Source organism: Pinus tabuliformis, chromosome 8, assembly GCF_031772625.1.
Source record: "Pinus tabuliformis cultivar Carrire ecotype Pingquan chromosome 8, CPIR1, whole genome shotgun sequence".
Taxonomy (NCBI): Eukaryota; Viridiplantae; Streptophyta; class Pinopsida; order Pinales; family Pinaceae; genus Pinus; species Pinus tabuliformis.
The window spans coordinates 1407123877-1407151181 of record NC_142294.1 but is presented as its reverse complement, the minus strand read 5'-3'; the positions used below and the strand labels follow the sequence as shown (position 1 = coordinate 1407151181).

Below are 27305 nucleotides of genomic sequence, written 5' to 3'. Positions count from 1 at the left end.
GCTAAATTGGCCTGATTGAGATCCTAAAATAAAGTAATGTGCACAGTAACAATATTTTTGGGGACAAGCCCAACAAATAGCTCAATAATACAAGAATAAGCCTCTCAAGAGGGTCGAATGATCAACGAAGTGTGTCGTTGGGCCTTTTAGGAGGCCTAATGAAGGCCAAGGGGTGCCATGATGAAGAAATGAGCTCCATAAAGCAAGAACCTGTGGTGCTCCAAAGTGGGTGTGGGGGCACAAGGACATCCTCATGGGTCTCCCAGTGGATCGAAAATGCCTGTAGACCATCTGTAAGGGCTAGGATGATGATATAAGCCCTCCCTTTGTAGTTGGAGATATCGTCTAGACCCTGAAACATCTGCCAAGTGTATAGTGCAAGTGTGGAGCTGACTGGGCATGGTGAATGAGGTGCATCATCCTCATCCCAAAATGTGGAACGCGAGCAATCAATGAGCGCTGCTGGGGACCCATGAAGTAATCTCTGCTATAGTGGAGGCCCATGGTTCTCAACGCTCAACCTACAAGTGCTAATGTGGCCCTTTGGAGGGCTAGGACCCTGTATCGGGAGACCAAGCCCCAAATGGATACCCACCTGCAATCTTGCATAAGATCCAATGTGTTTCCTTGCCCTCCAATACAACAAATCATTAGAATAGTCAAGTAATAAAGCTTACAAGTCACAGAATCAATGGCGCACTTCATGGCAGCATGCCCTTCCATAGTGGGATTTGGTATGTACAAGTGTCTCCAAGCTTAATAAGGGGGTTAACCGAGGACCCTAATAGGTGGTTTCAACCTCTAAAGGGGGGTGACATGTCCGTATTAAATCCATTAAATGGTAGGTGGCAAATGATATATTAATGGAGCAGAGTGGGGATCAGGGAAATCATGCAGACCACATGTTATGGTACAAGGGTAGCTATAATAAGGGAAGCCCACACTTGGGTATATGAGTCTAGGAGGGGCAAATTGTGGTACATGAGTTATCTTGGCCTTTGTTTTTCCACCCTTCTTCACATGCCTTTTGCCTTTGATTGATTTTTCTTCATAACTGCTTGGGGCTCCAGGGGATAAGAGCATGATGTGTAATATGTAGTAGTGGATACCCCCACCCCCCCCCCAAAGGTGGTGCAGTTCATTGCCCACTAGGGGTTGGGACAATCATGGGTTCCTTAATGATAAAATGGGTCTCATCTAGGGCCCATAGGAACTAGGGTGATGGCCATGGATAAGGGGTAGAGCTCATGTTTTGCTTTTGCCCACGTGATAAATTTGTATGCCCGAACCATCTTTTGCATCTTGTGGTAAATTTCCTGTTGAGAGTGGACGAGTTATGCTTTTTCTTTTCTTTTTAGCTGCATCAACCTCCGGGGCATCGTTCCAGGCCTGACCCAAGGTGTGGAGAAGGGGAGGGGGATGTTAACCCTGTGTGGATCCAGTGGACACATGGACTCGGATAGGAGAAGAGATGAATGGGGCTGAAATGAGTGGAAGGGGAGTGATGTAGGTGGTGTCGAGAAGCGGCACCACGCAACCGAAATCGAGATTTCCCATGTAGTGCCAACCCTAAAGCTAATGGCAAGTAAAGGAGATTCCACAGGACTAGGATACAAGGGTAACCACGAAATTGGGCAGTGGAGACAAGAATACAAACCTAACCCACTCTTTCCGTCGAATCACCCCACCAATCCATGCCCAAAAGGGACCATGACAAGTAAGGAAAATTACTCAACTATACCAATGAAAAGCCATACCTTTGGGGTCGGGAGGCCCACCTTCAAACATACATTCATGACAAGTGGTCGAGGGACCACATAGATGGCTCAGGTGGTGAAAACAATGGCACATTGAGCTATCTGATGACTGCAAGGGGTGTTGATTTGGGGTAGCATCGGATGTGCTCTAGCCAAGAAAATTGGTGGAGAGGCTAAGGCACATGAGATCTCCAATACCCAGAAAGGGTTTGGGCAGATTCTAAACAGTTTGGGAGATATTAAAATAATTAACATTTTTAATGGAGTCCCTAAGTTTAAACTTAGGGAAAATAAAATATTAATGTGAATTAATATAAAACTGTGTTAGAATGGTACAAAAGTCATGGATCAAGCCAAATCTAATCTTAGCCGTTGATTAGGGACTTAATCTCGGCTGTTGATTTGTTAACGAGAAAAGTATAAGAGGAGGCTTGAGGGTCACTTGGAAAACAGACCAGATGATCAGTCATTCTATTCTTTAGAGCGGGGCTTGCTAAGAGAGATAGAATTAGTGATTGGAGTTGCAACTGAGGGGCATTAAGTACAGAGAGACAAAGAGGCAGAGATAGTGTCGGGAGAGCAGTGCAGGAGCCAGAGAGAGTGACGCAGTAGCAGCCAGGGCTCACGCAGGGCCACGCAGAGGTAGCCAGGAGCTGCGCAGTGCTTCAGAGAGGCTAGCGTTGCTGACGCAGAGGGCTAGAAGGCTGACGCAAGGCCTCCTGAGGCTGACGCAGACCCATTCAGGGTGACGCAGGGCCAACGCTAGGCAGAGAGGGGCTGACACAGTCCAGAAAGGCAAACGCTGGGGTTTCTGGGGCAGATTGGAGCTGAAGAGCTGCCGGAAGGTTTGTCCGGGGTTTCAGCTGGGACATTTGTCTCAGATTGAGAGGTACTATTGCCAAAGAAATTCTCTATTGAGTAAGCCAGATTTGGCACCTAGATTATACTTTGAAATTGCTTAATAAGAAAACCCTCAGATAGCTGCACCAATTTTCCCGCATTGGGTTTTTTCGGGGATAATGGTCCAAAAATAACAACGTCACTTGGTGTGATTGTTTCTGTTTCCTTCAGTTGATGGTCTGTGATATGTTGAGCATGCACTAGTGTTTATTTTCAGTGTTTACATTGTAAATAACTTGTTAAGTAATGGAAGAAGTAGGTAGGAATAAATCAATAAAGTGCATGGAGGGTTTCTAACTAGTAGACTTAGAAAACTAGTGTTTATTTTCAGTATTTACATTGTAAATAACTTGTTAAGTAACGAAAGAAGTAGGTAGGAATAAATTAGTAAAGTGCATCGAGGGTTTCTAACTAGTAGACTTAGAAACTTCAACAAGGGGTTGTTGGTTGCTGGTTGAGGACCATCTAGGAGAAATTTCTTCTCCTATAGACACTATCCACAGGTGGTGGGTAACAGGGCCAAATTGATTTAGGGAACTTTTGGATGGATCTTTGAGGTGATAAAACCTATATCTCACCTTGGTTGTCCTTTTAACTCAAAATATAGCCTTTTGCATGGTGCTAAGTTGCACAAAACTTCGAAACGTTTCGGAGTTAACAAAATGGGTATGTTTAGAAACGTCGCCTCCCAAGAGTAGAAATGTTCGCTGAAACGCCATATATATATATCTATATCTATATATATATATATATATATATATATATATATATATATATATATATATATATATATATATAAGTGAAAAACACATTATATTGCAAGAAAAAAGGGAATAAGACCCATAGATGACAATTTAGAAGGAAAACCAAGTCTATATTAACTCTCATAGATGATTATATGATGGCCAAGTATTTTTGTGTCCTAGAAACCCTAGCCCTAGTTAGGGCTTCAACTTGAGGCTTAATTCGAGGGTTTGCTTCATTCCTTTGTTTATCATATCTTTAGTGAACCCTTTCCTTGACTCATATGTGCCTAGAACCTCCTTTGTTGCTGCATATCAATAAACCCTAGGCAATTGGACTGAAATTCAATTATATCCTCTCCAAATTGGACCAAAATTCAATTGACAACATTAGGTTCTCCATTAGTCTTGGGATGAAAAGGGGCAGGGTGTTTCAACTTTGTGTCACTTTTTCTCACATTGTTGTTCAAAACCTGCCCAAAAGGCTAGAGTCTTGATCAAACACTATAGGATTTGGTAGACCAAGATATACCTACACATTTGCAAAGAAGAACTCATCTACTTCATTGCTTGAGATGGTCTTTTTATAGGGAATAAACACATACATCTTGTTGAGTTGGTCCATAACCACTAATCGGTAGTCCAGGGCCTCCCCTCTACATAGGTGATCTCCAACAAAATCCATAGAGATAATTTCCTAAGGCTTGTATGGTATTGGAAATGGCATGTACAACTCAAGTTTCTTATAATAGGCTTACTAGTGCTACAAAGAACACTGCCTCCAATAATCTTGGAAACTTGTTCTTGCATCTTAGGCTAGTAAACATACCTTTGTAGTTTTGCAATGGTCTTCCAACACCAAAATGTGTAGCAATTCGATAAGTATGAGCTTCCCTCATCAATTGAATTCTCTTTCCTTTGGTATATAGCTTTTTCCCACCTTGTAGTGTAGTCAACCCTTGAAGATAATATTCATTGTCCTATGGGTCGACAACCATTTTCTTGTCAGCTGACAAAAGACATCTCCAAAATCAACATCCTTAATATTCACTCAACAATTCATGTGTGAAGGGCTTAAGTTGCATAATCACTCCCACAACTGCAATGTTTTGCATGGTGGCCTGAGCATGTTTTGTTTGTTACACCTTGCGTGTATTTGATAAGTAGCTATAATTGTTACAAAATCCAATCTTGTTATAATGTCATGCTTGCTGCATTTTGCTTTGACTCTACAAGAATTGCAATGATTGGTGATCAATGTGGATTATGGTTTCCTTGCCTAAGAGATAGTGATTCCAGTTCTTAATTGCGCGCACTAGGGTAAAGAGCTCCTTGTCATAGAGAGGGTTGTTCAACACTGCTCCATGGAACAACTTTGAATAGTAGCGAACAAGTCTTCCTCCTTGTAGAAGCATTGCCCCATGGCATATGTACCTGCATTTATTTTACCTCAAAATGTTGCTACAAATTAGGCATGGCCAACACTAGTGCATGGCTGATTTTTCTCTTCTACTCCTTAAAAGACCTCTGCTATTGCTTGCTGTAGTGAAAACACTTTCCTTTTGCTGTTACTGCATGAGATATGTAGTTACTGTTCAGAATGTTGAAATGAACTTCTTTAGATATTTAGCTACTCCTAGGAACTTCTTATCTTTGTTGCACTTGTAGGAGTAGGTCTCTTATTGATTTCTTCAATCTTGGTTAGATCAATATTTAGCTTTCCTCCACTAATCACATGTCCAAGGTACATCATGACTATTTTTCAAACTCACACTTCTTTATATTAGCAATTATTTATTCTTGCTGAACTATGTCTAAGCCTTGTTTTGGTTGAAGTTTGTAGCTCGGGCAGGTATTTTTTGCACAGGCCTTGTGTCTAGGTGTGCAAAAGTCCCACATTTTACCTTGGAATATTTGTTGATGTAACTTAGCCTAAGTTAAACTTAGGAAAAAACACATAATTATATGTTGGCTTATTGAGCTAAAGTAAAACTTAGATAAAATAAATTATTTACTTTACTGATTAAGTTTTAATCTTAGCCGTCGATCTACAGTGAGGCGTCTAATTTCGGCCATCCATCACTTTGAGATTAGGTTTAGGGTTAGGATTAGGGTTTTGGCTCAATGTAAAGTTAGAAAAGTGAGGCTAAGTTGAGGAGAAGACACAACACCAACACAAGATTGAATGAGGCTTCTCAATGAGCGTGTGTTGGGTCCAAGAGAGTGTAGTGAGTTTGGTGATTAGTTTTGTATTTTCTCAGTTGGGCCATTATCCTTGGTACGAGATCCAAAGTAATGTCTATGATTAATTTATTAATGAAGAACTGTTGATTGGGCAGATGTGTGTGATTCAGATCGAGTAATTTTTTTGCTTCCGCTATACTTTTTGTGCTAGGAATCTGGGCATGCATTCGTTCTGTTAATAATTGTTGGGAACCGAATACTGGGCGTTGGGTTCGGAAAGCCTAACAATTTCAAGCGTGAGATGTGCTCTTACCAACTAGCATTGAAAACCAAAATGTCATCCATATGTACAATTACAAAAGAATCTATATATGGATGTGTCACATCATTCATCAAACACAAAACAGTTGTAGGTGCATTACATACTCTAAAAGGCATAACAGACCATTGATAACCTTGCCTTGTCTTGAATGTTGTTTTTCAAGTGTCTTATTCTTTCACTCTGTAGATTTGTTTGCTAAGAAAATGCAAGAAGACTCTTTTTGTTAAAGTAGGAGCATACAGGACTTCATCTATGTTAGCTTTCAGGTTACTTTGAAAGTGTTTACACCATGTTTTGAGGTGCTTGATAAGTTTTCGGGTACATGGTGTATATTCAACCATTGGATTGTATGATGTGGATTGACACATGGGAGATGGTCCATGCTGGATTTGCATAATTGAGAGAGCTTGCTCAGTAATTGCTTGATGTCAGTTTGTTGCTTGTTTGGCAATCTTCCCTAGGGCATTGGTGTTCTCTTCAAGCTTGGTAGACATCCTTCATTGTGGCGACATGGAGAGGTTCATTTGTGAATGCCCTACTTAGGAGGAGGCTATTAGGCCCTAGAAGGCATGGGTAGCTTGGATTCTTGGTTGGGGGCTTAAGTTGGCTTGGGGACACCTGGTTTGTGATGTTCTTGCAGTGACAATTGACTTAATGGAGTGCATGGCTTAGGAGGGGTGATGGAGTGTGTGGGCTGAAGGATGGAGAGGTGTGGACACAACTTGAGTAGCTGCATTATCTTGGAGCTCATACTGTTTACAACATCACCTTCTAGCATGGCATCATTGGCATGTGTATTCTTGGAGTGGAGTGCTTCACTTGTGTAGGCTTCCAAGTGTTTGTTGTAGGTTGCTTGTAAGGGTTTGGGCCCATATTGTATCATTGGCCTCGCTTATCTCATATATATAGAGGAATGAGAGAATCCTCCTCTTTCATAGCATTCTGTTCATTCTTATTTCACTCGTGTATTGATGTGACCTTGAAGAGGAGCACACTAGTCTTCTCTCTCTTGGTCTTCATTTGTACTTGGTTTCTTTTTTTGTTGGAGTTGCTAGGGTCTCTTGGTTTTTTAGGATCATCTTGGAGTGTAAGGTTAGGGTTTATCCATTGGAGGTTTGAGATTAGGATTTGGAGATGAAGCCCTAGGGTATATTTGGTGAAAAAAAAGAAGAGAAGAGGATCTCTTGCCTTAAGAGAAGGCTATGATCTCTACATGAACTTCATCTTGAGCATATTAATGAAGTTTTCAGCTGTCCAAAACTTTTCCGATTTCCAGATTTAATTTTGAGCTAGATATGTTTTCCATGGATTGTTATTTACAGCTATATATGCCTTGACGATTTGAAAAAAGTAAAAGGACAATTTGTTGAGTGATTTGACATTATTGGTGATGAATTTAAGGGCTGTTTTTCTGCTGCTACATCTGCTGTTATAACTGCTATAAAAGTGAGTTTTTGGATCTGGTTTGTGTGATAAATTGCCTTCGAGGGCTGAACACTTATCTTGACAGTTTGGTATGATTTCTCCTTGGCTTGCTTATAACATTGGGTTGTTAAGGAGTGAAAAATTGTTTTTTTTTTTCCGCTTCTGTTTTATATTCTTTTCCATAACAGGTCTAAGACTGAAATTTGTAGGGTTAAGATCTGAGAAATCTCCAGGGTACAGGTGAAATTTGTATTTTGCATTAAAATCCATTTTGCCAGATGTTTCTTCAATCTACTTCAAGAACTTCGCTTGAAGCCATTTGGAAAGAGATATCTGAATATCCTCCTATCCTTGAATGCCTACTTGTTAAAGATCCCACATCTAGATGTGCCATTTTTCACATACCATCTTACACTAGAAATAGTCTTAGTGGAAAGGCACTCTGCCATGAAGGATGTCGTATGAGGCCTGGGTGCTAACCGATTTGTTTCATTTGAATTTTTTGCACTCCTTGCAAATTCCTGGTACTGTTGCTTGGTGTTCTTCTTGTCAGGACACTGAAATGCACAGCAGTCCATCTTGTTGCATTTGAAACACTTCAAATGACTCAATTCTTTCTTGCATTGGTTCAAAGAATCGTTCCTCACTTCCCTTCTTACCCCTCCCGAGGCGTCCTCTCTTACCTCCTCTCCTCATCTTTTCAATGAAAGCTAGGTTCTGGATCTCCTCTTTGGTTGAAATACTCTCTAGTGTTATGTCCTTTTGAATGAAATCATTCAAAAGCTATTCACAGTTAGGAAGTTTCTAATGAGGACAGGTATGTCAAACAAATGGTTCCCAAGAGGAAGAGAGCCCATTTAATGCCATGGGCACCAACTTTCATCTTCCATGTTCTTCTCGATAGGAGTTGATCTCAAAGCTTGATGATAATCATTAGGTAAGTAGTCATTGTGTCTGTGTTGCTGATGCTTGTGGTAGTGAGCTTGAGCAATAACTTTTCACAGATATTCACAATGCGGTATAGAGTAATCAAGGCATCATACATCTCCTTGTTTACCTACTTGTCAGCCATTTGAGGGATCCTGATGGTACTTCGTTGAATAATGGATGATTCACTTCACCTTGGCCATCTTGTTATTGTGTTCAGCCCAAAGCGAAATGCCAATAGGAGATGCAACCTTTGTTTGCAACAAAATTCTGAAAGTCGGCCTCCTCCAATAGCACATGCAATCTGCACTTCCAAGGTTTAAAGTGGGAAGCACCTGCCAGTCAGTCACACTCTCTGAGATTGAGACCAGTCACTAAAATCATGCTTCAACAAATAGATCAGCCACAAGAAATCGGAATTGCAACCTATCCCAGGGGCAGATGACCTATCTCAGGCATTAAGTTGCTTCTATTGAAGATTGTAGTGAGTGAAAGGTCTTCTTTGGCACGTTTCTTAGCCAGAAAGAGCACGATTTGTCTTCCTTTGACGTGGACCTTCTTCAGTTTGACTACGGATTGACTGGCAGAGACAAGTTTAAAATAGTACGAGTGGAGCTTCAATCCTTGATTAAAGGAAACACGAGGTGTAACTCCAAGTTATGATTGGAGAGAGAAGAACCAGTTCGACTCAGTTAACTTGTTAACCACGAGTTCTAAATTTGCAACTTGCTAATTTTAGCAGGGATTGAGTCAATAACAAGAGGATGAAGGAACAAAGTTTCATGGCTGTTTTGTGCACAAAGGACTGTGACAAGACATAGCTCACAAGTGTTGAAGAATCTAGGGCAAATAAGTGTAGTGTGATTTTTCGTTACTTGATAACAATTTGTGGAGTCTTTTTACTTTTTTTTGTTAGCTTAATCTTCTTCTTATTGTTAATGCATGTGTGTGTACCTCATCAAATTGCTACCAAAACATAAGAACAAGAACACAAGATGTTGGCTCTCTGCCAGGGCCAAAACCTCTCTTCTCTTGAGAGGAAAACCTTGAGTGAATTTATCTTATCGAAGCTTCTATTGATCAATGCCAAACCCTAGACCCTTGACTAGAATATACTCCAAGCACAAGTCAAGTCCTCTCCTCCTTTCTGCACTTTGTTCCCCGGCACATAGGCTTCCTCCTTTCGACGCTTCGTTCCCCGGAACTTCGTTCTTCTTCATTGATTCTTGTCTAGAGATAGACCTTCCTTGAGTGAGCCTTCTAGATGAGGTGTTCCTCTTCTATCCCTTGCTCAAGTAGACTTCTTAAGTGAGATCCTTCTTGATGTATGGGTGTATGACTGTACTGCTGTTTTGCTGCCCTAGTTTTCTTATGTGTGGAAGGTACCCTTAGTGAATTAGGGTCCTTCCACCTTCACTAGAGAGATAGGCTCCTTCGCTAGGCTTTGGGAGTCCTTGTAGACTTGATTTCTCACCCAAACAATGATATGTCATGGACTGTTTACTAGCTGCAGACTTATCTTCTTCTCATTCCTCTTGTGGAGTCTTTTTACTTTTTCTTGTTAGCTTAATGTTCTTCTTCTTAATATTAATGCATGTGTATGTACTTCATCAAACTGCTACCAAAACATAAGAACAAGAACACAAGATGTTGGCTCTCTGCCAGGGCCAAAACCTCTCTTCTCTTGAGAGGAAAACCTTGAGTGAATTTATCTTATCGAAGCTTCTATTGATCAATGCCAAACCCTAGACCCTTGACTAGTCACTAGAATATACTCCAAGCACAAGTCAAGTCCTCTCCTCCTTTCTGCACTTTGTTTCCCGGCACATAGGCTTCCTCCTTTCAACGCTTCGTTCCCCGGAACTTCGTTCTTCTTCATTGATTCTTGTCTAGAGATAGACCTTCCTTGAGTGAGCCTTCTAGATGAGGTGTTCCTCTTCTATCCCTTGCTCAAGTAGACTTCTTAAGTGAGATCCTTCTTGATGTATGGGTGTACGACTGTACTGCTGTTTTGCTGCCCTAGTTTTCTTATGTGTGGAAGGTACCCTTAGTGAATTAGGGTCCTTCCACCTTCACTAGAGAGATAGGCTCCTTCGCTAGGCTTTGGGAGTCCTTGTAGACTTGATTTCTCACCCAAACAATGATATATCATGGATTGTTTACTAGCTGCAGACTTATTCTCTTCTTTTCCGCACGTGTGACTGTTTCTAGCCCTCCAAATAGTCCTCTTGTCCTCGGCCTTATTCCTTCTTCCTTTGTTTGTGAGGGTCTCTTCTTCGCTCTTAGAGGGAGGCCTTATAGACCTTAATTTTTAGCCCAAATAGTGATAAGTATGGGACTGATGTACTGCTGCTGTTATGACTGCAGAGAGGCCTCCTTCCTTCGCACGTGTGGCTGTGTTTGACCCTTAGAACAACCCTCTAACCTTCGGTCTTGTAGCCTCTTCCTTCACTGCCCTTGTAGACCCTTTACTTTGTCTTCCTTAGATCCTTTCTTGCCTCCTTTGCATTGTGGATTTCGAAGCTCATTGAGTGCATTGTATTGGAGTGGACAACCTCTATAAATAGAGGACTGTCCCTCCTTTTAGGCCGACTAGCTGTCCTTAGGCCAACTTGACTTTTCCTTCATTATTTTCTTTGTTTTGCTTCTTGAGGAGGACATTGCTGCATGGGGAGGACTTGCACTTGTCTTGGAGGTATTTCTTTGACCTTTATACTATTTTATACATAGTGTAACATGCCCTCAAAGGGTCTTACATAAATACATTTGACTCTTGACTTCCTAGAAGCACTTAAACATGTGCTTGACCTAATTCAATGAGCAAGAAACTCATTGACAAGTATCATAAAAATAATTTCTCTTTTCTTGAATAAATACAAAAGTCAAACTTACATTTATGAAGACCGAACCTAGTTACACTTCCTTCAACAACAAGATTGTGAGAGAGAGCATAAGGTTGTGTGAGAGATCCTTGCTATGAGTTCATACCTTGGAGGAGCCAATACACAGTATTGTAGAGAGACCTTCTTGTGGCAATTTCTACGCTAGGGTTTAGGAGGTCTGTCCTAAAGAACATGGGCCATATTGCGCTAGGAAGTAGGAGTTCAACGCAAGGAAATTGGGCTAAGCATGCTGCAAGCAAGTAGGAGCTGGATCAAGTGTATGCAGGGTGTTTCAAGCTAGGTTAGTAGTGAGAACAAGTGTGTTCTCAAAGTGAAACATATTGCCTTGTAAGAGATCTAATTGCTCAAACTCTATCAATAAATACTACAACCAAGAAGAGGGTTTTCCCAAGAAAAAATATTGTGTCAATTGTGTGACTGTGTCTTTATCTCTGTGTTTATTCTGTTGCTTATAAGTGTGAAGAAATTCTGTCTTGGTGAAAGAAATTTTGGTTTCAGTTAGTAGTTGCCTTAGTTTCAGATTGTTCATTCAAGTAGTTGCAGAATCTTGTTGAAAATAAACATGGTATCAGAGCAGAGGTCAGTATAAAGACCAACACCAGATTGACCAGTTAGTGGACTATGTAGATCAAGGAGAAGGCTTGCATAGAGTTTGAAGAGAAAATTAAAGCTGCTCCTTGGATAGTAGTATGTTGTTCTCAGGACTAAGGTCAGATCACAGTTTAGAGGGAGCCTCAAGTTTTTGTGCATGGAAGGAGCTGATATATGAGATAATGGGTTGCTAAAATTTGTGAAGAATCAAATAGTGCCACCTCAAGATCCCCAACTATTGGCCCAACATAACAAGAATGACACCAAGGTGAGGAGGATTATTCTTGAGGGGATCGGAGACCATATTATCCCTCATCTCCATGAGAAGAAGAGAACATATGAGATGTTTAAAGCGACCTTAGATTTGTATCAAGGTTCCAGTGATGCTAGGAAGCTTGCTCTCAAAGAGAAGCTAAGAAGTATCAGGATGAGTATCAGGATGAGAAAAGACGAGCCAATTGTCATGTATCTTTCAAAGTTCACTCATGTTTGAGATGAGCTAGGTGGTGCAGGTGTGACTGTACCAGACAATGACCTTGTGAGTCTTGAACTACTAGGACTTCATTAGTCTTGGTATAGCTTCCAGGATGCAGTCAGTGGAAGAGAATATTTCCTAGTTGGGAAAGGCTATGGGGTGACTGTGTTCAAGAAGAAATTCATAGAGGGACGAGAGATGGTAGATCGATGAATTCATAGGACAAGGAGATCTTTGCCCTGGCAGGCAAAGGCAACAGAGCCAAGGGCAAGAAGGGCCAAGGAGAGGTTGAGTCCAGTCAGAAGGGCGAGAAGAAGAAGAAGGATCTAAGCAAGATCAAGTGCTTCCATTGCCATGAGTTTGGGCACTATGCCACTAAGTGTCCTAATCGGAAGAAGGAGTCCAGTAAGGATCATGTAGCTGCATCAACGGAGGTAGATGCGTTTTCTGCCTAGTTCGAGAAATATTTCTCATTGATTGCTTGCATGGCAAGCTCAACAGACAACAATGTATGGTATATTGATTCAGGAGCATCCTTCCACATGACCGAGAACAAGAAGTATTTTAGCCACCTGAAGGAGGATGAACATGTAGTTTTAGATTGAGCTAGGAGATGATGGTATGTATGTAGCTAAAGGAGTTGGTACTGTTAGTTTTCAAAGGGAGTTAGATAATCCTTTCCATCTCAGAGACGTCCTCTATCTTCCAAGCTTGAAGCAGAATCTTGTTTCAGTAGCTACCCTTTAGGACAAGGGTTACGATGTCATCTTCAACAGAGGTAAGGTTTACCTCCAACATTTAGCTTATGGATGCAAGAAGCAGATAGGTGTGAGGATGAAGAATATCTACAAGTTCCAGGTAGAGACAAGCGCAACCTTGAGGAGCAAGGCGGGAATTTTTCAGGATAGAGAAGTGATGGTTGAGGAGAGTAGAGCTCTGAGAGAGTACTTAGAGCAAGAGCAAGTTAGAATACTGGAGAAGAAGCTACTCAAGATGGAGCCTCAACCACTATCTCAGTTTGAGTCTCAGCTAGTCGATAGTTGGGTTGACTAGCGGGATGATGAGAGCTCAGGGCGAGTGGAGGCAGTCACTTAGTCAGTGACTCCTAGTATAGGGAGAGTTAGAGCCAAGTAGGAAGAAGAGTTGTTTAGGGAGGATCAAAAGAGCACTTGACCTCCCAGTACCACCTTCAGCCAGAGTAAGCAACCATAGAGGTACACGGGGTACTTGGCACTTATGACTGAGGTGATAGACTCATAGAGGATGGTTGGAAAGAACAAGTCTTCAGATCAGATTACGCTAGATAAAGTAGGGAAGTCTTCTAGTTCAGAGGGAACAGCTGCATCATCAGATAACGTGGTAGTGTTGGGACAAATCTAGGTGGAAGTGGTTCTTCTAGAAGTACCTTCCTCACTAAGAGGGAGTGTTGAAAATTGTAGCGAGTGGAATGTCTTCTCTAATGCGTGCCCTAGCAAAAAAGAGCACGATTTGTCTTCTTTTGACCATAGACGAATTCATGGAGATGGCATATTCGTGAGGATCGCGGACCTTCTTCAGTTTGATTACAGATCGAATGGCCGTTATAAGTTTAGAATAGGACGAGTCGAGCTTCAGTCCTTGATTGAAGGAAACATGAGTTGTAACTCCACGTTATGATTGGAGAGAGAAGAACCAGTTCGACTCAATTAACTTGTTAACCATGAGTTCTAAATTTGTGACTTGCCAATTTTAGCATGGATCGAATCAATAAAAGGAGGACGAAGGCACAAAGTTTCACAGTTGTTTTGTGCACAAAGGACTGTGACATGACACAGCTCACAAGATTGTGAGAGAGCACATGGTTGTGTGAGAGATACTTGTTGTGAGTGCATACCTAGGAGGAGCCAATACGCAGTATTGGAGAGAGACCTTCTTGTGGCAATTTATGCGCTGGGATTTAGGAGGTCCATCCTAAAGAATAGGGGCCATATTGTGCTAGGAAATAGGAGGAGATCAGCGCAGGGAAATAGGGCCAGGGAGGCCGCAAGCAAGTGGGAGCTGGATCAGGTGTATGCAGGGTGTTTCAAGCTAGGTTAGCAATGAAAACAAATGTGTTCTCAAAGTGAAACAGATTGCCTTGTAAGATCTAATTGCTTTAACTCTATCAATAAATACTACAACAATGAAGAGTGTTTTCCCAATAAAAATTATAGTGTAAATTGTGTGACTGTGTCTTTATCTCTGTGTTTATTCTGCTGCTTATAAGTGTTAAGAAATTCTGTCTTGGTGAAAGAAATTTTGGTTTCAGTTAGTAGTTGCCTTAGTTTCAGATTGTTCATTCAAGCAGTTGCAGAATTTCGTGGAACATTAACAGCTTCAATCACTCAAATGAATCAGCTACCTATCTCAGGTTCCAACTTCTCTGTGTCTATCTCAGGGAACAAATCAACTCCAATCATTGGAGCAAGTAGGGCAGTACACCTAAGAACCTGTCTCGGGCATATATCAGCTTTGATCATTCAGGCAGCAGCCCACTGGATACATGGATTGGTTAACCTCAAAAAACATGCTCTGATACCATGTGAAAATTTTCAGATCATGCTAAGCATATTCAATACCCAGAAAGTAAAACACTAATGTTTAGGAAACTGATAACTTAACACCAATAAAAACAGTAGAATCTGAATACGTTAGTCTACAAAAATATCACTTTAAAAAGGGTACAGCAAGTAGACAAAACTGAACTCTCAATTTTGCATCTGTATTCTATGTACTAGGAAAATAATTACATATTATAACTCCAAACTCTCACATCACAACTCTGTGGAAGACCTTGTCACCCTTTTTACGACTAAGATCACTCTAGGGTTTAAAACTATGAATCCCCTTCCTAGTGGAGCATCTAGGGTAGGATAGGAGAAACCCTAACTTAATTCTTGTCTGGAGAAGTGCCCAGTTCTGCAAGAGGAAACTGCCTAAGGTGACTGATTCAATGAGCTAGGTTCACACGGAAACATGCATTGCCTCCTAGAAATCTGCATCTTATCTAACGGCTAATATGGAAAATCTTAATGCAGACAAGTGCCCAGTTCTATTAGAAGAACAACAACTAACTCAGCTAAAGAAAGTGCCTATGGTATTCTGGAGAAAACAGCGAAGTGATTACAGAATTATACTGTAGTCTAAAATAAGAAAAGACTAAGTGTTGTTCTAAGTATAACAGCATACTAAAAACTGAAAGAAGACTAAAGCTGGTACATGCATGCCAAGGCAAGCATGCACTACCTACTTCAGCCTATATACCCCTCAAATCCCTGTCCAATCTGCTCTTCTGGAACTGTTAAGTGAGCTGTACAGAAAACTTCCAAGCAGCAAGGTACAGAAAACTGACTGAGTTATGTGTTGCGAGTCTGTTTCATATGCGTTTTTTCTATCTTGAGATTTTGGTCAGTGCTCATTTGGAACAGAACGAATTTAACATTTGTCTTTTTGCGTACATTCTTGCTAGCTATATAAGTTGCTTCTGTAATAGAGAACTAAGCTGTAGTTATTTGTCAAGTTTGTGATGGGAGTGAGTTTTATATGGCTCTTTCTTGTCTTCTAGTTTTGGTTGATGCTCTTTCATGACAACATGAAGTTCACATTTGTCTTTTGCATTTATTATCGCTTATAGTTAAAATTGCCTCTGTAATACAGCATTAGGCTTTTTACTGTCTTGTAGTTTTGGTTGATGATCTTTTGTAACATCACGAGGTTAACATTGCAATTATTATTGCTTGCCATTGATGTTTGAAGAAAATAAAGGTCCTGCAATCAACTTGTCAAGCTTTGTCAATAAACTTGGTTCATCAAGGAGAAATTTTAAGAGTATCATAGTAAAGATTGTGATTATTTTCAAACATTGTTTTTGTGATGTAAACATTTAACTGGATCCAAATGAAGGGTTTAGGTAAACAATGTTGTAAATGAGTTTCAATCATCTGACTGGTTTATGTTTTGCCCATGGGTAGGATACCTGTATTTGTCCTTCCCAAGATACCAGAAGATGCAAGCGATAGCCTTATCGAGTGGTTCAGTGAATCCTACAAAGTATTCTCTGAGCTTAAGGAAATATTGCAAGCATCTTTTTTGGAAAGGAAACGACGGTTGCATGAAATGCCAAAGAAGGCAGGGAGGTTACTTTGGTGGCCTTTTACACAGCATTCTCTTGTTCCTGAACAGTCTATTACTTTGATTGATTCACGCTATGGAGAAAATTTTGCTGTTCACAAGGTCTGCATGCCAATTTTTGTTTTAGAATCCCTTGTTCTTGACATATACAAAGATATCCTTTGTGCTTTTTCAGACTAACTCTCTATGTCGATGGAAAATGAATCAATAAATTCATATGGTTAAACTCGGTGGCTAAGATGGTAGAGAATTCTTGGACGTTTTCATTTTTATTTTTCTCATAATATTACTTTATGTACTCGTTTGCATCATCTCTTTCAAGTTTTGAAATTTATGTGGCATACATTTCTGTGATTATTAATCTATGATGAGAGTTGTTTACCATTACACATTGTCACTACAAATCCTACACCAGAAACCTAAATTTAATTCTAAATCAACATTGTCCACGCTTGTGATAGAGAACATATTACTGTGTGAATGACAGGTTCAGAGTGAGAAATATGCAAAGGACTGTATTGTGCAACAGTTTGATGCCTGTGCGAGCTGGTGGACTCAAGGCCCAAGTGCTATCTTGCAGGTATAGCTAGATTTTTTGGAGTCTGCAAGTTAAGCTTTTGGATATAATTATTTGCATGGTTAGTTTCCTTGTTTTGGATATAACTGATCATGTGTAATTTTCTGGATATAATAATGCTTTACAGCACTTTGGATGGGAACAACTAATATTGTGATTTTGTTGTATCCTAAGTCACCTGACACGGGGATTCGGGACACGTAGGATTCAGGATTCGTGGTGTCGGATTCGGGACACGCTGACCCCCGGAACAGGACACGTTATATATTATTTTATTAAAATATATATATATATATATTAAAAATTAGATATTAGCATATTTCTTACACAAATTTTAATTAATGATACAAATTTATTGATTTCAAACATAGATCTTGAATTTGATTCTTCATCTATAGCTATTACTATTAGCATGCATAGTACATACAAAATTCAAATAAATGTTAGTGGTACTGGTCACATAAACATAAATGATAAACACACTGACAACTGTAGTTTTCTCATTAAGTCATAAAATCAAAATCTGTTACATAGGTAGTGTTGGTGCAATGCCAATGGCAAATAGAAATAGAAAATATAAAACAACTATAGGTATACAAGCCTCAAGGCATCAATCAACATCAGAATCAGCATCACTGTCCCCATCATCATGGTCCCCACTGCTCTCCTCTGCGTCCTCCTCCTCCCCTGTATCCATAGTCGCCTCTGCATATGCTGGTATGGAGGTTGACCCCTCTAAGTCATCAAATCTAACAGGCTCAAGCACTGGATCACTGAGATCCATGTTGGCCAATGCCAACTCAACAGTGGTGTCCAGACCCATATCATTAGGAAAGACATCCCACATCTTTGTCTTTCCCCTCAACCACTCTTCCCTCTGCCTGTAAATAAGACGAAGGTTGGTGTGCACATACACCATTTTCTCTGCCCTGGACTGCTCAAGCCTGCTCTTCTTCACAGTATGCAAATTCCCATATGTGCTCCAATTCCTCTCGCAACAAGAGGATGAAGTCACCTGAGAGAGGAGCCTCATGGCTAACTGCTGAAGAGGAGGGCTTGTTGCCCCATGATTTGCCCACCAAGAATAGGGCTTCTTAAGCCCCCTGTCTCTAATCACATCATAACCTCCAAATCGACCAGTGCCAATGGAAAACTCTGCAAAGGCATCCTCCACCTCAGCAAGCAATGCACTATCCTGATAAATCCGCCTCAATGCCTCTTTCCTCCCTTGTGAGATTTCACCATCCATGTGAGGAGGGAATCTGCGGGAAGGTCCACCATTCAGCCACTCATGGCTGTAGTATTTGGGGTTCAATGAGTGAGCCAAACAATGTAAAGGTGTACAATTCTTGTCCCATCTGCGGACAAGAATATCATGTATGGTATCGCAGAAGGCCTCTGGTGATGTCTCATACTAGGGGCACTCACTCTATAGAATAATGCTCCTCACAGACTCAATCATGGAATCCCATCCCTCATAAACCTCTCTTAGGATGGGTTTGTCTGTATCTGCAACTCGAAGCAAAGAGATGATAGGGTCCATGATCCGAATAATTAGATCTACCCTCTCCCACCAAGCATCATCTAGTACCGTGTCCTTCACTCTTTTAGAGGCTGCCTGATTTGTCTTTCTCCAAAAAGACCAAAACTCAGAAATAACCATGGACCCAAGAGCAGTCTTGACCTCCCTCAACCTCTTCAACATTATGAATGAAGATGCAAACCATGTATCAGCAATCTTCAACAATGATAGATTGTTGTACTCCTTGTAGATAGTGAGGGCATTTGTATGATTTTGCACAAAGTTACGGATATGTCTTGCATCCTCAATAATGCTTCCAATCCAAAGCACATCAGAAGCAATGGATTTCAGTGCTAAGTTCAATGAATGGACAATGCAAGGTGTCCAAAACACTTGTGGATATTTAGCTTCCACAATCATGCCAGCCGCCTTGCAAACAGGTGCATTATCTGTAATGATTTGCACACAAGATTCAACACGTACCTCTTCAACAACTCTAATAAATAACTCACCCATAAATTGTGCATCCTTGTATTCGCCAAGTGTATCCACTGTTTTCAGGAAAACTGGACCATTCAAGGAAGACACCATGAAGTTGATGATTGGGTGTCGTGCTGGATCTGTCCATCCATCAGAAACAATGCTAACCCCAGATGTTGGCCATGATGCCATAATAGGCTCAAGCATTTTTTTCACCTCTTTTTTTGCCTTCGTCAACAATGTGGTTCTCAGCTTCTCTGATCCAGGAGGCACATACCCTGCTGGAGCCCCTTGAGTTAGAGCTCGGCACATCTCAACAAATAAAGGTGAACGTGCAACATTAAATGATATGAAGTTTTGATAGAAGAAGAAGGCAATGGTGAGATCAAGCTCTTCCCGTCTCTCTTTTTGGAAAATCTTGTCCATTGGACCAAGTGATCTTCTTTTTAATGCTTGTCCCCCAGTAGAAGTAGAACTCTCAAATGGAAATTTGGTGGTGGCTTTCCTCAAAAATGGAAGGGGGTCTTCATTCTTGCCCTTGGGTGCTTTTGATTTTGAAGCCAGTGCCACATGTTCCATACCAACATTGGCCTCCTTTTCCAATTCTTTTCTCTTTTGTGAAGTAATAGTTTTACAAGATCCAATCCCACAACCAGGTATAGCCAACAAATGTGATTTCACACGGTAATATGTGCTTTTGAAAGAAATGTTACAAAAGTTGCATTTCCATTGCACATTGCCTCCTCCTTTTCCCTTGTTGTTTGACCCATCCTCTCTTGTGACATATTTCCATAATGGATATTTATCATTGTCTTTAAGTCCTCTTCCCTCAACATTACTTGCAGCAGACTCTGATGATATTGGGGGAGGAAGGGCATCTCTACCCATGACATTCTTGCCCTTCCTTGCTGCCTTTGATTGAGCCATGTTACCTCAACCTGTAAAAAAAATGAACAAACTGCTGTCAAAATTTAAAAATGCAAAAGAAATGAACAAGAATCAACACTAATTCGAATTGTAATTTCAACTGATATTAATATACATATTAATTTTTAAATTATTAATATAGCAAGGAGGTAGATCGATATACTGTGAGATAAGCTCTGAGATTGATATCACGGAAATTGTGACTATGTCAACATTGGGGACATCTGTAGGACAGGAGTGTTGCAGCCTGCCCTTCACTGCTAGAACCAGCATGGATCCATCCTGATCTCTAATATTTTAAAAGCAAAGAAGGATATAAACTTGAGGTGTAGATCTCATTGTTCTTTGATCCTTCTAGGAGTGTAACAGAGCCAAGGTTGAAGCCGGATCTATGCCAGTCTATTCATGCTTGTTGTTTGATAACCAGAACCTCTTTTTTTTATTGACATCCTGTTATTTATGAAGAGAAATAATGCCTCAAATTTTGTTTTTAATTTCTTGAGCTTTACATGTACATTAACAAAGTGTTGAACATGTTCTATTAAAGCTGTAAAATTGATAAATATTAAATATAGATACTGTCCTTGTAACAAGCATATAATGGATGCTGCATTTCATTTAAAAGGAAAGTTGATTGACACGCTTCTATGACAAATGGGACGGGCTTTAGGCTGTTGAAGCCTACAAATTCTATCCTACCCAATCCTTAAAATAATACTGGTATTAGTATAATAAGTAAGTTGCTGACAACTAGCTTTTTTGTCTTGCAGTGATCATGCAATTTTTTTTCTCCATGTTACGGTGTTACCATATAAAAACAATATCATTGTATGTTTAATTTTTTAATCCTGTGTGTGAAGTTCTATGCATCTACTCGACTACCATCATTTGACCATGTTGCAGCAGAATTGAAGCAACATGGATTAAAATTTAAAAGATTTCATTCATGTAAACAGCATGCAAAATACACATAATTTCATATCATTTGGACTCAACAATCAATTTAACGGTTAACCCAGAATCTGAGAATTCATATTAATAATTTAATAGTAAATACAGGTAACCTGTGGGCCGTAACAGAAGTTATAGCAAGTACGACAGCTCTGAGCTGAGTCTACAGGTTTACGGTTTAGCATTTGTGAGGGGTTTGAGATATTTTTTTAACTGTAACATAAATGTGGATCAACCGTTCAAGTTTCAACCGTTCAACGCACTTGAATTTCATCATGATTCATAAATTATAATTTTATAACTGGCACGCTGCACCGCTGATAGCCTGATACAAAGACCGTGGACTACTTACCTCAGAGAGTCAGAACTTGAAGTTTAAACTGGACTGTGGACGTTGGGTGGACTGTGGACGTTGGGCGGTTCGCTCCTCGCTGCAACAGAGCAATCCTCCAACTGACTTGCAGAATGACTGAATGAGCCGTCAACTGAGAGAGACACGCCCCCTTTTAACCTAGCCGCAGTTCCGAGCCCTCGAAACGAATCCGCAAACCAGGACTCATCATAAAATTCGAGACACGATTGGAAAATCGCGACCCGTTGCTGGACACGACGTGCCACAAGAGGACACGACGTGCCCTGAAACCTTGACACGAATCCGCAGAGAATCGTGTCGGATTCGAGCGATTTGCGATTCGTCAAGGGTTTTGGACGAATCCGGTTTCATAGGTTGTATCTAGAATTAGCTAAATTAGTGCTACTGGTTTATTCATATGAGCCATTATACCTAACCTCCTGAACATCTTGGGTCTGTTATCACAAAATTTTGCACTTTAGTGCAAGGCCTTCAGAAGGTGCAAATACTAGTGGAACATTAGAATGTTGCCATTGTCACCTATGCAACAACTTTCCTCATTTTAGTGAAGGACAAGTTCAACACTAGGGAGGGTTCTCTAGTAGGACTCAGGGTTCTTAAGGCAAGACACAATCAAGTCTAAGGTCTCCTAAGTAGCAATTGAATTCACCACCAATTGAGAATAGCAAGCAAGTTATGATTAGGTGGAAATTTCAGATTGGTTTAATTTGCTTTAAAGGTTTATCTAGAAGGTTTATCAATTTATTCTTCAATGTAAAATTATCCCCAAACAATGCAAATTTGTATATTAGTAGTAGCTGTTATAAAACTTGTATAAAAGATAAAAATTACAGCGGTAAACAAGTCACAACAGCAACAAACTTCAGTCCCTTAAATAGGTTATAAACAAGTAAAAATTACTAATTAGGGCTAAAATAATGGATAGAACTAGGGGTTTAAGTAACTTATTAATTCTGAAAATTCAAGAACATATTAGAGCCAATAAAACCAACATGTCTAGCTCTAAAATTGTTGTAATACATACCAGCGATGTTGATATTCTAAATTAAATGATTTTATGTCAAACACATGCAAGAAAACCCTAGAAATTTAGGTAAAAAACATGAAAGAAAATGCTAGTCGTCTAGGGTTTTTGATGGCTGAAAATTTAAATGTAAGCTAAACAAATCCTAGATTTACCCTAAAACAAAAATAAAATTTGCTGTTTTTCAAGTTAAAATTGACTAGATGAGAGAAGACACATCCATGAAATTTGTAAAGCAATCCACAAGCCATCCTCCTCAAGATGTCACTCTGATTTTTTATCCGTAGCAACTACAGTAAAGTAGACAAGTAATGTTCTCCACAAGTTCTAGCAGTGAATCAAAATAAGAAGTGTTTCTACTATTTATATGAGAGATTTAGCACCCTTCTTATTGAAATAATAATATTTTCCTAGCAAAATCCCTATAAAAATATAATAATGTATTCATCTCTTTACAAGCCCTACGGATAAGGTCGTAATTAGTGTTGAAAATATCGGTATCGGCAAAATATTGGCAAGGGTCCAGAAAATATCTTATTGGCAATATCGGCGAAAATATCGGCAAGCATAAAAAATGCATAATATATTCATTTTTTTTCAGATTTTTAAACATATAAAGCAATAACAACATGAAATAAACACATTGGCACATAAATATGAAGAAAGCACTGATATATATGATGTCAAATAGAAATGATACATCAAAGGCGATACCAAATCCTGCTGATCCCTGATAATTGTCCATTCAAGGACTCAAATGTGGAGAACGAATACAAAATAACATCACATCTATAAAAGTATCTCATCATCACAAGTTATATGTAGCATAACAAATAAAACTAGCAACTATCTATTTGAAATCACTGTCCTCTCCCCCTTTTACGGGAAAACATGATGGGCTGTTTGCCAGGCTTGCCCCTAGTAGTAGAAGGCCCTGACCTTGCCTCTGCACCTAATGTCAAATAATGAGTGCTAGGTATGGGGCTATGCTCTCCTATATCTATAGCAGATGGTGTTGATGTTGATGCTCCCACAGTGTCCTCCTCCTCCTCCTCCTGCTCCTCCTCCGAGTGCTGCTGCTCCTCCGAGTCCTCCTCCTCTTGCTGCCCCTGTTCTAATGGATCATCTGCCACTGGCTCTAACCATGAAGGTGACTCCTCCAAGATGGGCTCCTCAGACTCCACCCTCCACTGAGACAATACATCAATATTGTCTAAGGAAATGGCATCTGGATCCATTGGTGATTCTATTTGCCTCACTCGAAGTCGGATGTTGTAATGCACATATACTAAATAGTTGAGGCATGCGAACTCCAACCTGTAAGAGTGTCAAAAAAAGTAATGAGTCTTGAGTCATGACTCTTGACACTTGAAGGTCATAAATTAAAAATTAAAAATTACAATAAATGTAACTGCTCAACTGAAGGCTGGAGCTCAAAGTTATACTTGTTGCGCTTTTTTGCGTGTATTTTCTCAAATACACTCCAATTGCGCTCACACCCTGAAGAGCTACATGTTTGACTCAAGATTTGTATGGCCAATTTCTGCAAATTTGATGCCCTTGCACCATAGCTTCACCACCAAATATCTACAACAAAATAATGAAATAAAAAATTCAAAAACTTAAAACATAATTAAACTTTCAAATAAAAGTTACATAATTAAATTAAAAAAAAATAGAATTATAAGTGGGGAAATTCTAAATTGAAAATTCTAATTTCTAATGAGTGATGACTTGTCACTTACGTGGCATGAAGAGGGTCCTTTCCCTAATAGCATCATCAAAGCCAAATAGGCCAACACAATCTCGATAATACTGTATCTCGCGATTGATTTTGCTACGAAGCTCAGGATCAGGTACCATCTTCTGCATACAGGAATGGAGCCCTTCCATTTTCTCGCCATCAAAATCAAAGCCACATTTGTATGAAAATGCGGGGTTGAGGAAGAGTGCTGTTGCATGAATGGGTCGATGAAGCATCCCTGTCCACCGACTATCAATCACATCCAATAACATCATTTGCCTATCAAGGCCAACAGAACCCTTGTCTGCATAATAAGAATGAATGGCCTCCTTGGCCCTATCCATGCCCTCATACAAATAAGCCATTGCAGGCTTCTCCCCATCGACCAATCTGAGAACCTTTACTATAGGTTCACTAACTGAGCATGCTTCTTCTACTCCACGCCAAAACGTCTCAGAGTACACCATTTTTGCGATGGCTTTCCCGTCCTGTCTCCTGCTGTATCTACAATTACGCCAGTCATTAGACACAAACATTTGCTTGAACTCGAACTGACATCGAAGCAAAGACTGAAGAGTAATAATGTTTGTGGCAAAACGTGTGATCGCAGGACGCCGCAACTCCTTGTTTCTAGTGAATCTCCTCATGAGGCTAAGAACAAAAGCATGGTTATAAATAAACTTGGGGACGCTCCTAGCCATATCAACCGCCTCCTTGATGAAGGAGAGTTTCCCCATATCCTCAAGCAACAAATTGAGACAATGTGCTGCACACGGAGTCCAGAACAATGTGGGATGCCTCTCCATAAGCATCTTGCCAGCAGACACATAATTAGTTGCATTGTCTGTTATGACTTGCACCACATTCTGCACAACAATCTCCCGAATGAACCCATCTAACAACTCACATATCGTTGCTGCATCTTTGATATGTTCTGATGCATCCGACGATTTAATAAACATGGTACCTTTAGGACAATGTACCAAGAAATTTAGAAGGGTCCTACCCTTCCTATCTGTCCAACCATAAGACATCACTGTGCATCCAGTAACTTCCCATGTCTTTTTCAACTCCGCCAATCTAGATTTGATGTCCTGCTTTTGTGCTTGAAGAATTGGCTCCCGCAACTCCTCATATGTAGCACTTTTGTACCTTGGGCCCACAACAGCGATAGCATCACACATTGGCTGCCAAAATGGATTGGTTTTGGTGATGCTGAGAGGTAAGTCGCTCCAGAAAATACACCTCCCCATGACTCTATCTGCTTCTTGCTTCTCCTTTTTTTAACAAGCGATTTTATGCCAGGTTGTGCTCCAGGTCCTGTTCATGGAACAAAAAATGATGACCTCGCACTAGCAATAGCAGGTGATGATGTGCCAGCTGTGGAGCCCCTCCCACTACCCTCAACATCAAAATTAGGAGAAGATATCCCGAAAGATGTACCTGCACGTTCAACCTTGTTTCTTTCTGTCTCTTCCTTCTTTCTGTCTTTTTCGTCAATTGCCTCAAGAGCTTTTTGTATAAGCTCTGGACTAGAAACTGTACAAATCCCAACATCATGTCCACTGAGTCTAGCCAGATGGTATTTCAGTCATGTAACCCCACCTGTCATCCTGGTCCCACACAATTTGCATGTAAGATATGCACGATTTGTCCCACCATCAGGGTTCCCATACTCCCAAAATGGGTCCAAGGCTTTTGGCATATTTGTATTTTGTAGTGGGCTAACTCAAACCTAGGGCACCAAAAAAAAGTTGGAATTAATAACTTAATAAGTAATAACCACATCATTTTACAAAACAGTTTTTTTGCTACATTATTTGCAATTTTGCAATGTGAATTCAATGAAAAACCATAAATGACAATAAGAGGGTGTATCTGAAAGTTTAAACAAAAAATGGAGTTTGCTCTCCAAATATGGAGGAAAGTTGAAAACTTAAAACCCTTGCATTTGCTCATGGGCATGAAAATCGTTTCAATGGAAAAAAAAACAAGCAAAATGATTGTAGGCAAATAGGCAAGCAAGAACAATCCTAAAACTAACAAAAAATTCATTAACATAGGGGTTTATTTGAACATACCTGTTAATGGAAGAAATGAATTTGTCTCACTGTTCTTCAAGCTTAGATCAACGAAATTTTTGTTGTTGGTGGCGATAATAGCTATGCAATGCTCAAACCCTCCTTGGCAACAAGCACATAACTCTCCCTTTCCTTCTCCAACAATCAGAAATGAAAATGATTGAAAAAAAACCAAAATCGGACTTTTATAAGCCGCACGAAATTTTTTGACTGTCTCCGAGCGATTTTTTCAATCGTTGCGCGATATTTTGCCGAAATATCGCCGATATTTCGGAAATATCGTGATATTTCAGAAATATCGCCGATATTTCGGAAATATCGTGATATTTCAAAAATATCGTGATATTTAAGAAATATCGCGATATTTCGGCTAGCCGAAAATATCGCGATATTTCCGAAAATCGCCGATATTTCGGCGATATTATCAACACTGGTTGTAATACATAACATTTCCATGATACAAGAGTGGATAGGTCAAGAGATCCCCAGTGATGCTCCCAAACTTCAAAGTGAAGTAATAATGCCCAAAAGCTAAGATGTACTCCATAAATGCATGCTAATGTCACATATGTGGCACGTGTTATCTCCCAATAATGCCCGACTCACTCAAATGATGTCCAAAAGATGCGTGTATGGGTTCTATCGCCACTCATGTTAGCAAGGGTACATATACATTTTTGTAGCATTGTAAGCCCAAGATTACAAGTCAAAAGTCTTGTAACAACCATGTGAGGCCTTGTATTAGGAATTCTAGAACTTGCATTTGATTAGACCATGGTTGGTCCCTTTGGGTTCATCTCTGTCTGCTTTTGTCCTAGATAAGATTGGAGGGCCTTGGATGGGCTTACTCGAGGACTAATGGTTCCATGGGAGCCTGCTATTGTAGGGGTGTTCAATGGTGTATGGGCAGTTGAAGAAAATGTAACTAGGTTCGGTCTTCATAATGACATGTAATTATGACTGATGTAAATGATGTAATAAAGAGAAACAAAATTATTATTGTAAACTTGCTTCATGGGTTTCATGAGCAAGTGACTTTAGAATAATAGGATTTGTCATTTAAAGTCTAGAATTAATGTCATGTATGAAGAGCTCTTGTTGAGCCTATGTTTAATGTATACAAGTCTATAGAAATGTCTAGAAGCCCTCCAAAGATGAGCACAATCCCTCTTGAAGAAGTCGGCCCCCAAACAATAACAAAGGAAGTCAAGTTTGCTCACATATGGAGACACACCCGTTCAGCATGACAT

General features: G+C 40.1%; 1 protein-coding gene across 1 annotated transcript in view; it reads left to right on the top strand.

Moving 5' to 3' along the window:
* Positions 1–27305, top strand: part of BIO1 (adenosylmethionine-8-amino-7-oxononanoate transaminase) — a 312590-nt gene that overhangs the window by 75574 nt on the left and 209711 nt on the right. The window contains exons 3-4 of the mRNA XM_089373845.1: positions 16217–16478; positions 16864–16956. Coding sequence (XP_089229971.1) covers positions 16217–16478; positions 16864–16956 — 355 coding nt within the window. The remainder of the gene's footprint in view (positions 1–16216; positions 16479–16863; positions 16957–27305) is intronic.